The sequence below is a fragment of the Triticum dicoccoides genome, chromosome 7A (assembly GCF_002162155.2).
Source record: "Triticum dicoccoides isolate Atlit2015 ecotype Zavitan chromosome 7A, WEW_v2.0, whole genome shotgun sequence".
Taxonomy (NCBI): Eukaryota; Viridiplantae; Streptophyta; class Magnoliopsida; order Poales; family Poaceae; genus Triticum; species Triticum dicoccoides.
Window position 1 is genome coordinate 35826899 of NC_041392.1, and position 12956 is coordinate 35839854.

Here is a 12956-nt window from a genome sequence, read left to right on the forward strand (position 1 = left end):
TCTATCGAAGCGGAAGTGAAATTAAGATTGTTGGGATAATGGATCTTTGTCAATTGTTTGATTCACCTATGAGATATGACGAGAGGTTGGTAATTTGCAGAATGGATGCAGGGCCCAGTTTCAGTCGAGCTATTACGTTCATGCAGGGCCTAGTAATTTGCAGAATGGAGTACTACTATTTTCGCCTTGTTTGGTGGTCAATTCGTTAGCAAAGCCATGAGAAGTTGAGGATCGGTTAGTTTTTAACCAATTGGGGATAAATTGATTAATAGTATCAAGGAACCTGGACGACAAAGCAGCAATTGTGGGGGTTTAATATCTTCAATTCAACTTGCATCGTTACGAGATGACTGAGGGACGACAGCATGTCTGCGCAAGTTTGCGTACCAGTTCGTTCTCCACAGATACAAAGGTCGCTCCAAAATTGGACAATACGACCGTGCATGATGTTGTTTCTACCTTGCTGAACTGAAGTGGAAGATTCCACTACGATTTGCTTCTGTTTGTGCGATGAAGCCATTGCTTTCTAAACTTAAGATCCCCAAGCATATCGTCTCCTATATCAAGTGTAATCATGCTTGTACGTGTATCATGCTCAAATCATTTGTACAAGTAGCATTTTGTTGCGACATGCATTTCCTCTGTGAAAATCCAAATTTATGTGTTTTAGAGAAGTCTTACACATATCTATATATCTATACCTAATAATAAAGGACGAAAATTTTCATAGTTCTCCATAAGTCAACCTTTTTATATTCATTAGTTTTATGTTTGTCATGAAAATTGACGGCTGAGATTTAATAGAAGGTGTGTCTAATTTTTCCATCTCACCTCCGACTGATTTTGGTCAGCACTCGCTCGCCCTATTCGCCAGGCTGGTGTCCGTATGCAAGTACAACTCATATTATGTATACTTACTTCATCAGCAACACGTTATCAATCGGCCCACACACGCTGCCGTGCCTTCACAAAATCACGATGGGATAAATGACGTTGTTCCCAATACGTAGCAAGTTCTGTCTGCCCCTCAAATTCCGGCGTCCACACGGTCGCTCTCGCTAGCCACAGCGGGAAGCCTGGAACCACGGCCCTAGGACCCTGAAAGTTCATGAATGAATCATCGTATACCTGCAGATGACCGCATCGCATCTCCCCTACACCCTCAACGGCCTCAAATATTTCACCAAGCGCGACGGGCGACACGGCACGCAAGTATGTCGTGAGGAAGATGGGCCTCGGCGGCGGCCTCCGCATGCCTCCGGTGGTCATGCGCGTCAACCTGATGAGCGCCTACGCGCAACACCTCCGGGACATCATCAAGGAGCGCGTCGACCAGCCGACGCGCACAACGACACCCTGCTCGAGGGATTCAAGGTCATCTTGAACGCCAGCAAGGGCTGCGGCGGGTTCTTTTTTTTTGACGGGAAATTACGGCGGGCTTACGCCAGCCTGAACTTATATTAGCCAAGGGGAGATGACAACATTCAGATAGTTACATAGGGTGAAGAAAAGAAAGATTACAAGGGGTCAGCCCCCAACAAATGGCAGATGATAAGCTAAATTCTCGCAGATAAGTGATACAACATGGAACCCCAGTCCTTTAGAAGGGTCTGCTTGACCGCATTTTTGCAGCGATTAGACCAGAACACAAGATCCTCTCCAGATCGTCGTAGAGTGACATACAGATCCTCATCTTGAGCACGGAAGACCATAGCATTTCTCGGCTTCCAAATAGACCAAAGAATGGCAATGATAACTGTAGAGCGAACTTTATCAATTGAGGGGTTAGACCAAATATCTTGAATATGTTCGACTTCTCGAGGACGAAGAGGAAGAAGATTGTCCCAAAGCAACTTGATGGAGTAGCAGTTCAACAGTAAGTGACTTGTGGTTTCTGGCTCATCGCAAAATGGGCAAGTATTGGAGCTTGACATCCCATGCCGGAAACGCCGATCATTTGTAAATAGTCTGTCCCGGAAAGTGAACAACCGACACCTATTTGGAGCATAGTTCTTCCAAGTAGCCGTGGCGTACCTGTCCTCCGGCCTAACTGCAAACACAGAAGCATATGCTGATCTTGCCGAGATCGGCTTGTTGTCGATACGTGGGTTCTCGGACGTGCTATCGTGCTACCAACTCGCGCTAGCACCAGTATAACTTTCTATTTTTTTCAAACAGAATGAGTATATGTAACAATATAAAGACAAACCATTTTGTGAATACTAACTGAAAACACTATTTGTTGTGCACTTTCAATTCATCACTATCCACAGTGGAATTTAGCATTCTTTTACTGTGAGTTGGTTTGTGGCGCAGACGCAAAGCATTAGATACTCTCTGGTGTCCATGGTAGCATACCATGTCATAGGCATGGTGGAGCTTCAAAGTGTGGCAACTGACGAGAGCCTACCACAAATGTATAGGTGAAGATAGCAAATCTAAAAGCTGGCTAGAGAAGCTTCTGCCATGACTCATGTGCTAAAATAATAATAGCGCACACAAGCTGTGTAATGTGGTGGTCCAACAAGGAACCTTCATGTCATCAATTCTCAATTGATAAATATCAATCTCTCTTGGACCTCTCTGCTCCAACCCCTCTAGTAACAATGAACATAGATCATCTGTATATCCACACAGCAGAAATCGTACGCTATATCTAAACCGGTCTTGTAGGCTTGAAAGGCACCAGGAATTATTTCACGACAGGCCCTAAGACCAAATATATATCTTTCTTTTCTTCAAGGTGCAAAGATACCACCTGGCCAGGGCATGAAGACGACATTGTGGTCGTACGGCAGTAGGAGACAAGTAAATGCTCTCTGGGCTGTTTCCTCTTCACTCTATGGGCGGAGACCCTCAAACTGCACACCCCGAGTTGAGAGAGAGTGCAAACACACGGGAAAGGGTGGAGCAAGGATGATAGTACAGCCTGGCCATGCTTATTTACCCAGGGCTCCGTTCTTGCCAAGGGACTCATTATTGTGCTGCTCACGGCCAACACGCATACACCTTGGGATGAACCTCTTGCCAAGGGGCTCGTTTAGCAGTCGACAGCTTCTGCAGACTGTTGTGAAAGCTTTTTGGTATGGATGCTCGATATCTCTTCAAGGATTGTGTAGACTTGAAAGCCACCGGAAGTGATTTTATGACAAAAACACGGAGTCTATGTCTAGGACTTCACTCTCTTGAGGACATGGCAATTGGACCAGAGGGGAGACGCAAGATCATGCTTTAAGAACATCTCCACCAGACTAGGCAAAAAGCCAAGAACTGTAAATAGCGAGGGTTGTTGAAACTGCATAGGTCAAGATTAATCATCCAGAATAACACTGAGCAACCACAATATTCTCTTCGGCTTGACGATGGCATTTGTTTTAAAGTCCAAAACCACATCTGTATTTTCCATTGATATCCAATAGCTTCCATTGATCTCCAATTAAAATGTGACATGTCAGCCAGTAAAAGCAAACCTGGAAAAATCATTCGTAGATTTAGCATTGCTCTTGGAGAAAAGCCTACACAGAGGAAAGGGAAGCTAAAGAGGAAACTAATTGATGGATCATTCTGCCTAGCGCGCCAATGCCTTGAAGGCACAATCAGTGGCAAGTCCATGAATTGAACTTACGAGGCGTGCAACATTCGAGGTCAAAATATTTTAACGTACAAATGCAAGGCTGGTCTACCAAAACTTATAAAATTCACATACAGAGCCGAACACACTCGAAAATTAACATAATTGGTTCAAAATTATCGGCGACTAGATAACTCTATGGGGGCATTTTGGGGGTCCGTGGTTACCCACATTCAACACATGTTGTGCCGATTTATACTCCATGTAAGGGTCTTTCCTGGAAGTGCGGTGCCTTTGTGTTTTTAGATCAAACAATGTTTTTGGCTAGCACGGACCATGAACATGTCTCTACTGGCGGAAGCAACCTAGTGGTCACAGGCAAGTGCTAGAGGCTATCCAGGACACTGCAATTCACTAGCACCATATGATCGGAGGAAAAGACCAGATGATCGTCTAGAAAGATATCGCACTTGGTCCCTTGTACCCCGAAGCCCTCCTGCAGTGCTCCTCGCATGGTCACACAAATGCTTATTATACGCCCGCAAACACACAGAGACATCCTTTTTTTTTTTTTGAATTCCACACAGCGACATGCTGCAATGGCCCTATGTTGTGTCTATTTTTTTAACTGCTAGGCGCGTCTGTTGCAAATGTTGTGTTGATGGATGCTACAGGCGTTTTCTTAGGGCACGTACAATGGTGCCATCTTAAGAGTGCCACGTAAGATAAATAATGAGGTGGAGGAGAGAGAACTCATAAGAAAAGGCTTGTCTTCTCTTATTTAAGATAAGACAAGAGATGATCTCTTAGCACAATATGTCTCACCACATTTTTAAGAATTGCTAGTTATTGAAGATAAGACTAAGAGATGACCCATTGTAGACATTTTTCTTTGTCATCTCTAAATTACATGCAAAACTTAAGATAAGACTATCTTATCAACCATTGTACATGCCCTTAGTGCAAGCATAGCTTCTCGGCACATTTTTTAACTACTCAGATTTGAGGACTTAAGATTTTATGAGCAATCTGACAGAGTAGTGGGCTCCCTCATAATCTGACGGCCACGATCCTATAACTCCCAAGCAGAATCTGACGGCCGCCGTGATCTCTCCGAGCACATTGACGCCCGGCCGTAGCGCAAGTCCCGGCCACTTCCCTGGCGGCAGAGGGCGGCGACCTCGACCTCCTCCTCGACGTGCTCGGCCCTCACGCCGTTGCCCCCTATTCTGGTCTCGTCCCGACGTTTCGGTTTGCACTGGACCGGGGCGCGTGGTGCCCCTACCGTTGGCAGCTCGGCGCGGCGTCGCCGTTCGCCATCCCGCGGTTTCCAATGCGACCCCAATCAAGGGAAGTGTTCTACAATGCATCCCTTTTAGATCTGGGAAATCGGGTGCTGGGGCTTGAGAATTTCCCCTTCCTCTTGGTGTTTAGATTGGGACAGTTATTTTTTAGGAGATAAATTGAGATTGTTGCGATAACGGATCCTTATCAACTGCTTGATTCGCCTGTGAGGTTTGACGAGAGATTGGTAATTTGCAGAATGGATGCAGGAGTTAGTTTCAGTCGAGCTTATCATTATTGCTATTGTTTTCGCCTTATTTGGTGGTCAATTTGTTAGCTCAGCCACGACAAGTTGAGGATTGATTAGTTTTTAACCAATTGGTTTAACCAACTGGGCATAAATTGATTAGCTCAGCCGGTTAGAACACATGCCTCGAATAAAACAGGGTGTATGTATGTTTGCTGATGCCATGCTTGATAAGGCTCTGTATATAGGCATACATGCTGTCTGGAAGATAGGTCATCAATTGAGAAGCTGCCCTTCACAGGGGCAGGTGTTAAGGCCAGCTTCAGAGGTTCGCTCCTGATAAATGAATCTATTCTGACTGAAAATTATAGTTGTGTTTCTACTAGTATTATAGATTGGTTTCTGTGATCCCAGTCCACTAGTCCAATACTTGGTACTTTTCCCCAAGAATCACTGTGCAGACTCTTTTTTTCCCTAGTTTTTTTATCGTTGTATAGGAATTAACATACAGTTTCCCCCCATCATGTAGATAACTTCTATACAGTCCTTAGTTGGGTTCACTGATGTCTTAAACTTGGCCCCTTTTTTTATATGTCAAAATATTATTCATTCTCCTTTCCATTTTAAACCAACAGACAATATCTATAATAGGATTAGTAATGAGCTTTTTCATGATACATACTGTCAGTCTAGTTCCCCCGATAACCGAAATGAGATGTTTCCTTGTTTGGCCTAAACCTAATATGTTGTTTTTTCTAACATACTAACACATCTGCAGGACATTCAAAACCTGTCCCAAGGTGTGCGCTCCCAAAGGATCTAATTGAGGAACTTCAGAAGCACATCCAAAACACTATATTTGTAAGCAGCCTCTGCAGGTTTGTCACGAAATTAAAGCACTTGCAGCATTGTCTATCATCTACATATATCTTAACCATATGTTTATGTGGCTATAAAGGACCACGGAATACAGGGATATGTCCTTTTGCGATGCAGTTCTAAAAATCTGATGTATGACATGTCTGAAACCCGTCCTCTTTGCTAAAGTTACAGTATTGATGCTCAGTCTGGTAATATGTACTACCTCCTTTCAGAAATATAAGATGTTTAACTTTTTGCGAATCAGATGTATATAGAGTTATGAACACGTTTTAGTGTGTTTGTTCCCTCATTTTAGTCCGTATGTCGTAGTCTATGTTACAATATTCAAAACATCTTATATTTCTGAATGGAGGGAGTACCACATATGTTCGTCATAGCTGTAAACCAGGCTAACAGAACTTTGTTTCTAGTCCAGAATTGTTGCCACTTCAAAGATTTTATTTCACTAATTTGTAAGATTTAATCTGATCGACTATATCAAAATGAACAGGAAATTGGCAGCTCTCCCCACTCTGCACTCGTTTGTTGATTGGCACGAATCTGTACGTGTGGGCTCCCTGATCAAAGTATGAACTTAGTTACAGCTTGAAGAGTGGCAAGAAGAATCATCTTTTAACTTTTTGATTGTGCGTGCTTACATTAATCTCCATCATTGTGGGCACAAGGTCATTACCCGTCTGTTTCCAGCTTTTGGTGCATTGCAAATTTGCAATGATGCAATATGGTACCACATGTTTTCAGTTTTCACAAATCACAGTGGCCAGGCAGTTTAGGTGTGATAGAACCAGCGTATGAAGTTGGGTGTAGTACCTACTACCTAGCAAGAACAAAGAATATATATTCTCCTGTCCAAAATAGGTCTGGAGTCTTTTCGCCAAAAAAAAGGTCTGGAATCATATCTATATTTTTAAACATATCTTGGCCAATGTTAGTGTGGTCACTTTATTCCACCATTAAACAACAATATCACATCTAATTTTAAGTTGGAAAAAATGATACTGTAGGAGTTTATATGCGATATGCGAATTTTATCCCCGTAGGAAAATCTTTGTTTATGTCAATAACGAATTAACCATACTCATTGTCTTGCTCCTGTTGCACATGTGGGGTGAGCTATGGTGAACTGACATGTGTCGGAACAAATGCTTTCGAATGTATCCTCTAGGACTTTTGTGTTAGTGCTTTGCAGTCAGTTCGGTCACCTGCTTTAATACAAGGTCTGTCAGCTGTCAATCCCTTTGGAAAAATCAACAGACATATTCTTATAGTTGGTGGAAATAAAAATAAAAAACAAGTCTAGATCAAAATGATCGTGCATGAAGAATATGATCTAGCAGGGGATAAAAAGAGGATGGGATTGCTGAAGAGCTTCAGGAACCCACCATGGCCCAATAGCTATTGCTTCTAACCATGTATTCTACTGCTACGATGAAGTATAAGTAGTCTGCATTGGGACTACAGGGTGTTTCCACTTTCCAGTAGTGCCAATGTAATAACACGTCCCTCTTTTGGAGCTACAACATGATTGCACTCTGTTTCTCTAAAGACCACTATGAGTCGTAGAACATGATTATGATCAATCTACCTTGATTGTTATCATTAATATATGATTTTCTTCGATGAGTTGGTACATACATGCATATTGTATCCTTGTTCTTCCTACTCATCCTGGCCAGGTTATGTTGAGAGAACCTAAGAAGGTGTGCACAGGCAGAATTGAGCAGCGAGGCGATATACTATAGACCTAATCTTCATATACAGCATGAACGACACTGAGAATCGAAGACTTCAATAAGAGCAATATGCAAATATCCTCCACATCAGGGTGCATTTTAGAAGCTCCACATCAGGGTTTGACATCCTCTTCAGAGCAATATGCAAATATCCTCCAGCTTTTAGCTAGCTGTGGGGCTTGTGGCATCTGCTGGTGGGAGCATAATTTGGCTGGGGAATTGCAGGCCCCGCCTCCACCCTGTTTCTGTTTTTTTCTTCCTTTTTAGGGGAGCTATGGAGCCTCGTGGTCTCAATCTCTATCTTCTATAAGTACTGCAACCTCTCAACATTGTTATTCGTGGGACAGACTGCCTCCGAGGGCAAAGGTTCCAAGGATTCATCCAAGCTCTGCTGTCCCACACAGATTGCAATGGCAACAGTCTCAATGGACGTTGAAGCGGGAAGAGATGACAAGGTATGTAATTGTGAGATAGCTATACGATACGAGTTTTCCCTTTTTTAGGGATTAATTTGTTCCTTTTAAAACAGTAATCAATAATAATTGTATATCTTCACACCAGTCGATTTAAGTCTGTCTTTCCTGCAGAAGAAGGGGTTCCACCAAGATCTGGTCCTAGCTTACAAGACATTGGGTGTCGTGTTCGGTGGCCTCGTCACTTCACCTCTCTATGTTTATCCATCGATGAATCTGACCAATCCCACCGAGGAAGACTACCTGGGGATATACAGCATCATGTTCTGGACCCTGACTCTGATCGGTGTCATCAAGTACATATGCATAGCTCTGCATGCCGATGATCATGGTGAAGGTAACAAAATTAACCAGAGATTCTCCCAAGCTATCAATGATAAATAGGCCAGACCGTATATTTCTTGATTTCTTACTTGATGGGAGTTATTTTTCAAATGCAGGTGGCACATTTGCCATGTATTCTCTTCTCTGCCAGCATGCCAACATCGGCATCCTCCCGTCCAAAAAGATTTACATCGAAGAAGAGGATCTGGTCTCGACTGAGCCTGCTGTGACCAGAAGGCCAAGCAGGCTGAGGAGATTCATCGAGCGCAGCATTGTCGCCAGGAGGCTGCTGCTCCTCACTGCTATATTGGGCATGTGTATGCTAATCAGAGATGGCATTCTCACACCTGCTATTTCAGTCTTGTCTGCTATAGATGGACTGAGAGGCCCTTTCCCATCCGTCAGTAAACGTATGCAGTTAATCCAAAGTTGTGAATTTCTTCATTGCAACAAAGGATTGTGCTTAATAGTGTGTCTGTGATTAATGTTTTGCAGCTGTGGTGGAGGTTGTGTCTGCAGCGATCCTCATTGGGCTCTTCCTGCTGCAGAAGTACGGCACGTCGAAAGTGAGTTTCATATTCTCGCCAATCATGGCTGCGTGGACTTTTACCACACCGATCATCGGCATCTACAGCATCTGGCGCTATTACCCTGGCATCTTCAAGGCCTTGTCGCCACACTACATCATTATGTTCTTCATGACCAACCAGAAAAGGGGCTGGCAGCTGCTCGGTGGAACCGTTCTCTGCATCACTGGCATGTACATTTAAGTTTTTATCTGTTTCACGGACAGTTGAAATGTCCTCCATTGACAAACTTACCGTTTTAATTCATGCAGGTGCCGAGGCCATGTTTGCGGATCTTGGACACTTTAGCAAGAGGTCTATCCAGATCGCATTTCTCACAAGCATATACCCCTCCCTCGTGCTCACCTATGCTGGGCAGACGGCGTACCTGATCAACAACGTCGATGACTTCAGCGATGGGTTCTACAAGTTTGTGCCGCGTCCCGTGTACTGGCCCATGTTCGTCATTGCGACACTGGCAGCTATCGTGGCAAGTCAATCGCTGATCTCAGCCACCTTCTCCGTCATCAAGCAGTCAGTAGCCCTCGACTACTTCCCCCGTGTCAAGGTGGTGCACACCTCCAGGAACAAGGAAGGGGAGGTATACTCGCCGGAAACCAACTACATACTCATGCTGTTCTGTGTTGGTGCCATCCTCGGTCTCGGCGATGGTAAGGACATCGGAAACGCGTTCGGGGTGGTAGTCATCATGGTCATGCTAATCACCACCGTCCTGCTCTCCCTGGTGATGCTCATCATCTGGGACACGCATGTGGTGCTTGTGGCACTCTACTTCGTGCCATTCCTGATCCTCGAGGGCACCTACGTGAGCGCAGTGTGCACCAAGATCCTCAAAGTTGGGTGGATGCCGTTTGCAGTGTCATTTTTGTTGGCATTAATCATGTTCGGCTGGTACTATGGTAGACAGAGGAAAGCGGAGTACGAGATTGCGAACAAGGTAACACTCGAGCGGCTCGGTGAGCTCCTCGCTGGTGCTGACGTGCACCGCGTCTCCGGGCTCTGCTTCTTCTACAGCAACATGCAGGACTGGCTCACACCGGTGCTCCCGCACTACATCAGGAACATGCGGTCATTGCACAAGGTGACCATCTTCCTCACACTTCGGTACCTCCTGGTGGCCAAGGTCGATGCCAAGGACCGTGTGGCCATCCGGCGGCTTGGGCCCAACGGGGTTTACGGGTGCACGATACAGTATGGCTACGCCGACCCGCTTGACACCGAGGAGAACGAACTCGCTGACCTGGTGGTGGGTGCCCTGCGGGACCACATCACCGAGGAGGAGGTGGCTCTGCTTGAGGAGGCGAGGGAGGCTGGGGTGGTGCACATCAGGGGCAAGATGAGGTTCCACGTTGGCAAGGACACGGGATTCTTCGACCGGGTTCTGCTCGGCTTCTACGAGTTCCTGCACAGCACGTGCCGGTCGGCGCTGCCAGCACTTGGGATCCCCCTGCAGCAGTGCGTCGAGATCGGCATGCTCTCCAAGGCCTGACGCTACGCTTGCACACACTTGCATATGTATGACGCAGTGCGTGCTAATAAATCGTTCTGGTTTTCGGTTGTTTCAGCTACCTGTAGTAGCCACGCAATGGCGTTTGTAAGTAAACCTCAGTATGAAGGTTGCCATGGAATAAAGCATGTATACATGCTGCGGAAGGTAAGCTTTTGCAACCATAACTTAAGAGTTTCGGGTACTCTGGAAACTTTCAGCTCAAAGTATTGCTTCCAAATTTCTTCGCCACCCCAATCATGGCATTTGTTTCTGATATACTTGAAAAAATTGCTTTTTGGTATAGCATATTAATTCTTGTGGTTGTGGGTAATTTATGTTGGTCGCGATGACTTCCCTGCCAATTGTGGGCTACAATGGTCTGGTCTTTATCAGGATTTTTTCAGGTTGTTGGCATGGATACCAATTGGTGTCATAAATAGTTCCTATTGCAACATGTGGAGCGACGAAATACATTGACTATTTGGTGCATTTACTTAGAGATGGTAACAGGTGCTTCTTTGCTTTCTTTGGACTACAACTTCTTAATAGACTCTGTGATGCATGCTTTTGTATCACTTGAGGGTTTTGCTTCTTAATTCCTTGGAGTGAGAAATGACTTGGTAGTAACTCTTTTCAGTTAAATATATCTATGTGCATCAATTATATATACAAGGGATGTAGAGGTCGGTGGTCATTTCTTGTATATATATATAAAACCTTCCAACCCACACATCCAGTGAAAAATAATCAAATTTAAACTAATTAGCTTAGCCAAGTGTCGAAATTTGAAGCATGGATCTCAACACTCATATGGGATTGGTTAACTTGGGAGTTTCATCTTTAATCTCATATGTACGTTAGGATTCTTGCTATTAGCATGTTTCTTAGTTTTTATTTTGCTAATTCTAAGTTGTTTCCATGGCTTTCGGGTAGCTTTGAGATAATTCTTATTTTTTCTGATTATGAGAACTTTTCCGTGATTTTTTTTGTTTATTTCATTTTTCCGAGATTTCCTCTAAATTTATGTTTTTCTCCCTCTTAAATCAATTATGACACATGCCCTGTTCTATGCCACAGTTAAAGAGTAGTGCTAACAAACTGTGTTTTATAGTGTGGAATTGTTGCTGCTACTAAGATTGGACTTCCCAGTTTTGTAGAACCTAATCGGATCAATTATATCTAAATGAATGGGAAATTGGTTTCAATTATTGGCAGGCCGTACATAATTCTGCCCACTCTGCAACAACCCTTCTTGGACGACATGATGATGCTGAGTGATCCACATAAATCTGCAGGTGTTGGCTTCTCAAATTATGTACTCATTTGAGATCTTGAAGAGTCTAAAGAAGAATCATCTTTTTAGCTTTTTCCTAGTGCGTGGTTACATTGAACTCCATCCTCATCCTTGTGAGGAGAAGGTTACCTGCCTGTCTCTAGCTTTTGGAGCACTGCAAATTTGCAATGATGCAATGCAAGATGTACCATGGTTTTTCTGATTTCACAACTCACATTAACCATGAAAATCAGACTGCATGCTGAACTTCTCTGTTGTTTATAAACAGGACTTGATTTCAGCTTAATCAATAAAGCTTTATCATATATAGGGCCGATGATCCTGGGACCGAAACACCATAGACTTTCCAATGTCGATCACAACTGGACGAGATCAGTCTACAACTGGATGAGGACAAAGCAATGACATTTTTATGTGTATACTGTCACTTCTGCCACATAGGCGTCATTGCTAAAAATAGACAAATCTAACATAGAAAGAATTTGAACTGTAGTCCAAATGTTTGATCCATGATTTCTCACGCCCTATAGCTGAAAAGGCCACAGGAGACGAGGGGAACTTGGGAATAACTAGTACTGAAAAGGGGAAATGGAGAATGGAGGCCATAGCTTATCTGTGCTATGGTTTTCTTTTTCTTGTTATATCTAAGCCCGTGTGATTTGCTCCTCTGTTTCAATGTAACTGAGGTACTAAGATTGTCCTAAGTCAAACTTCGTTAGGTTTGACCAACTCTATATAAATATATATCATTATCTACAAACCAAATTTACTTCATCAGATTCATTATGAAATGTATTTTCATATTATATATATTTGATATGGTAGATCTTTACAGATTTTCCCTACGTATAGACTTGGAGAAAGATTAAAAGTTGGACTTAGAAAAATCCTAGAACTTAATAAGTTATTTTGAAACGGGGGAAGTATCATTTTCTATTGTGGCTATAATTATGAATTGCATGCATGCTCATCTATGTAAAACTTCCATTACAGAAGACAAGAATCATCTCTTTTTTGGTACATGTTGGTTTATCCCTGAAGATATGCTACTTGAGAAGTGCTAGAACAAGCA

At 43.5% G+C, this 12956-nt stretch overlaps 1 protein-coding gene across 1 annotated transcript; it reads left to right on the forward strand.

The window, feature by feature from the left end:
* The first annotated feature begins 4904 nt into the window (after window positions 1-4904).
* LOC119332791 (probable potassium transporter 4) lies at window positions 4905-10893 on the forward strand. The gene is made up of 7 exons (XM_037605944.1): window positions 4905-5430; window positions 5881-5980; window positions 6475-8172; window positions 8305-8527; window positions 8631-8924; window positions 9010-9270; window positions 9353-10893. Exons 3-7 carry the CDS (start codon window positions 8128-8130, stop codon window positions 10588-10590), a joined length of 2061 nt encoding a protein of 686 aa, XP_037461841.1. The 5' UTR covers window positions 4905-5430; window positions 5881-5980; window positions 6475-8127; the 3' UTR covers window positions 10591-10893.
* The last annotated feature ends 2063 nt before the right edge of the window (window positions 10894-12956 follow it).

What these genes read in the sequence shown, in the direction of transcription:
- LOC119332791 (XM_037605944.1), top strand. Translation starts at nt 8,128, where the DNA reads ATGGCAACAGTCTCAATGGACGTTGAAGCGGGAAGAGATGACAAG. An exon ending in TGCCGATGATCATGGTGAAG is followed by an intron (nt 8,528 to 8,630) that starts GTAACAAAATTA and finishes TTTCAAATGCAG; the next exon opens with GTGGCACATTTGCCATGTAT. An exon ending in AACCGTTCTCTGCATCACTG is followed by an intron (nt 9,271 to 9,352) that starts GCATGTACATTT and finishes TAATTCATGCAG; the next exon opens with GTGCCGAGGCCATGTTTGCG.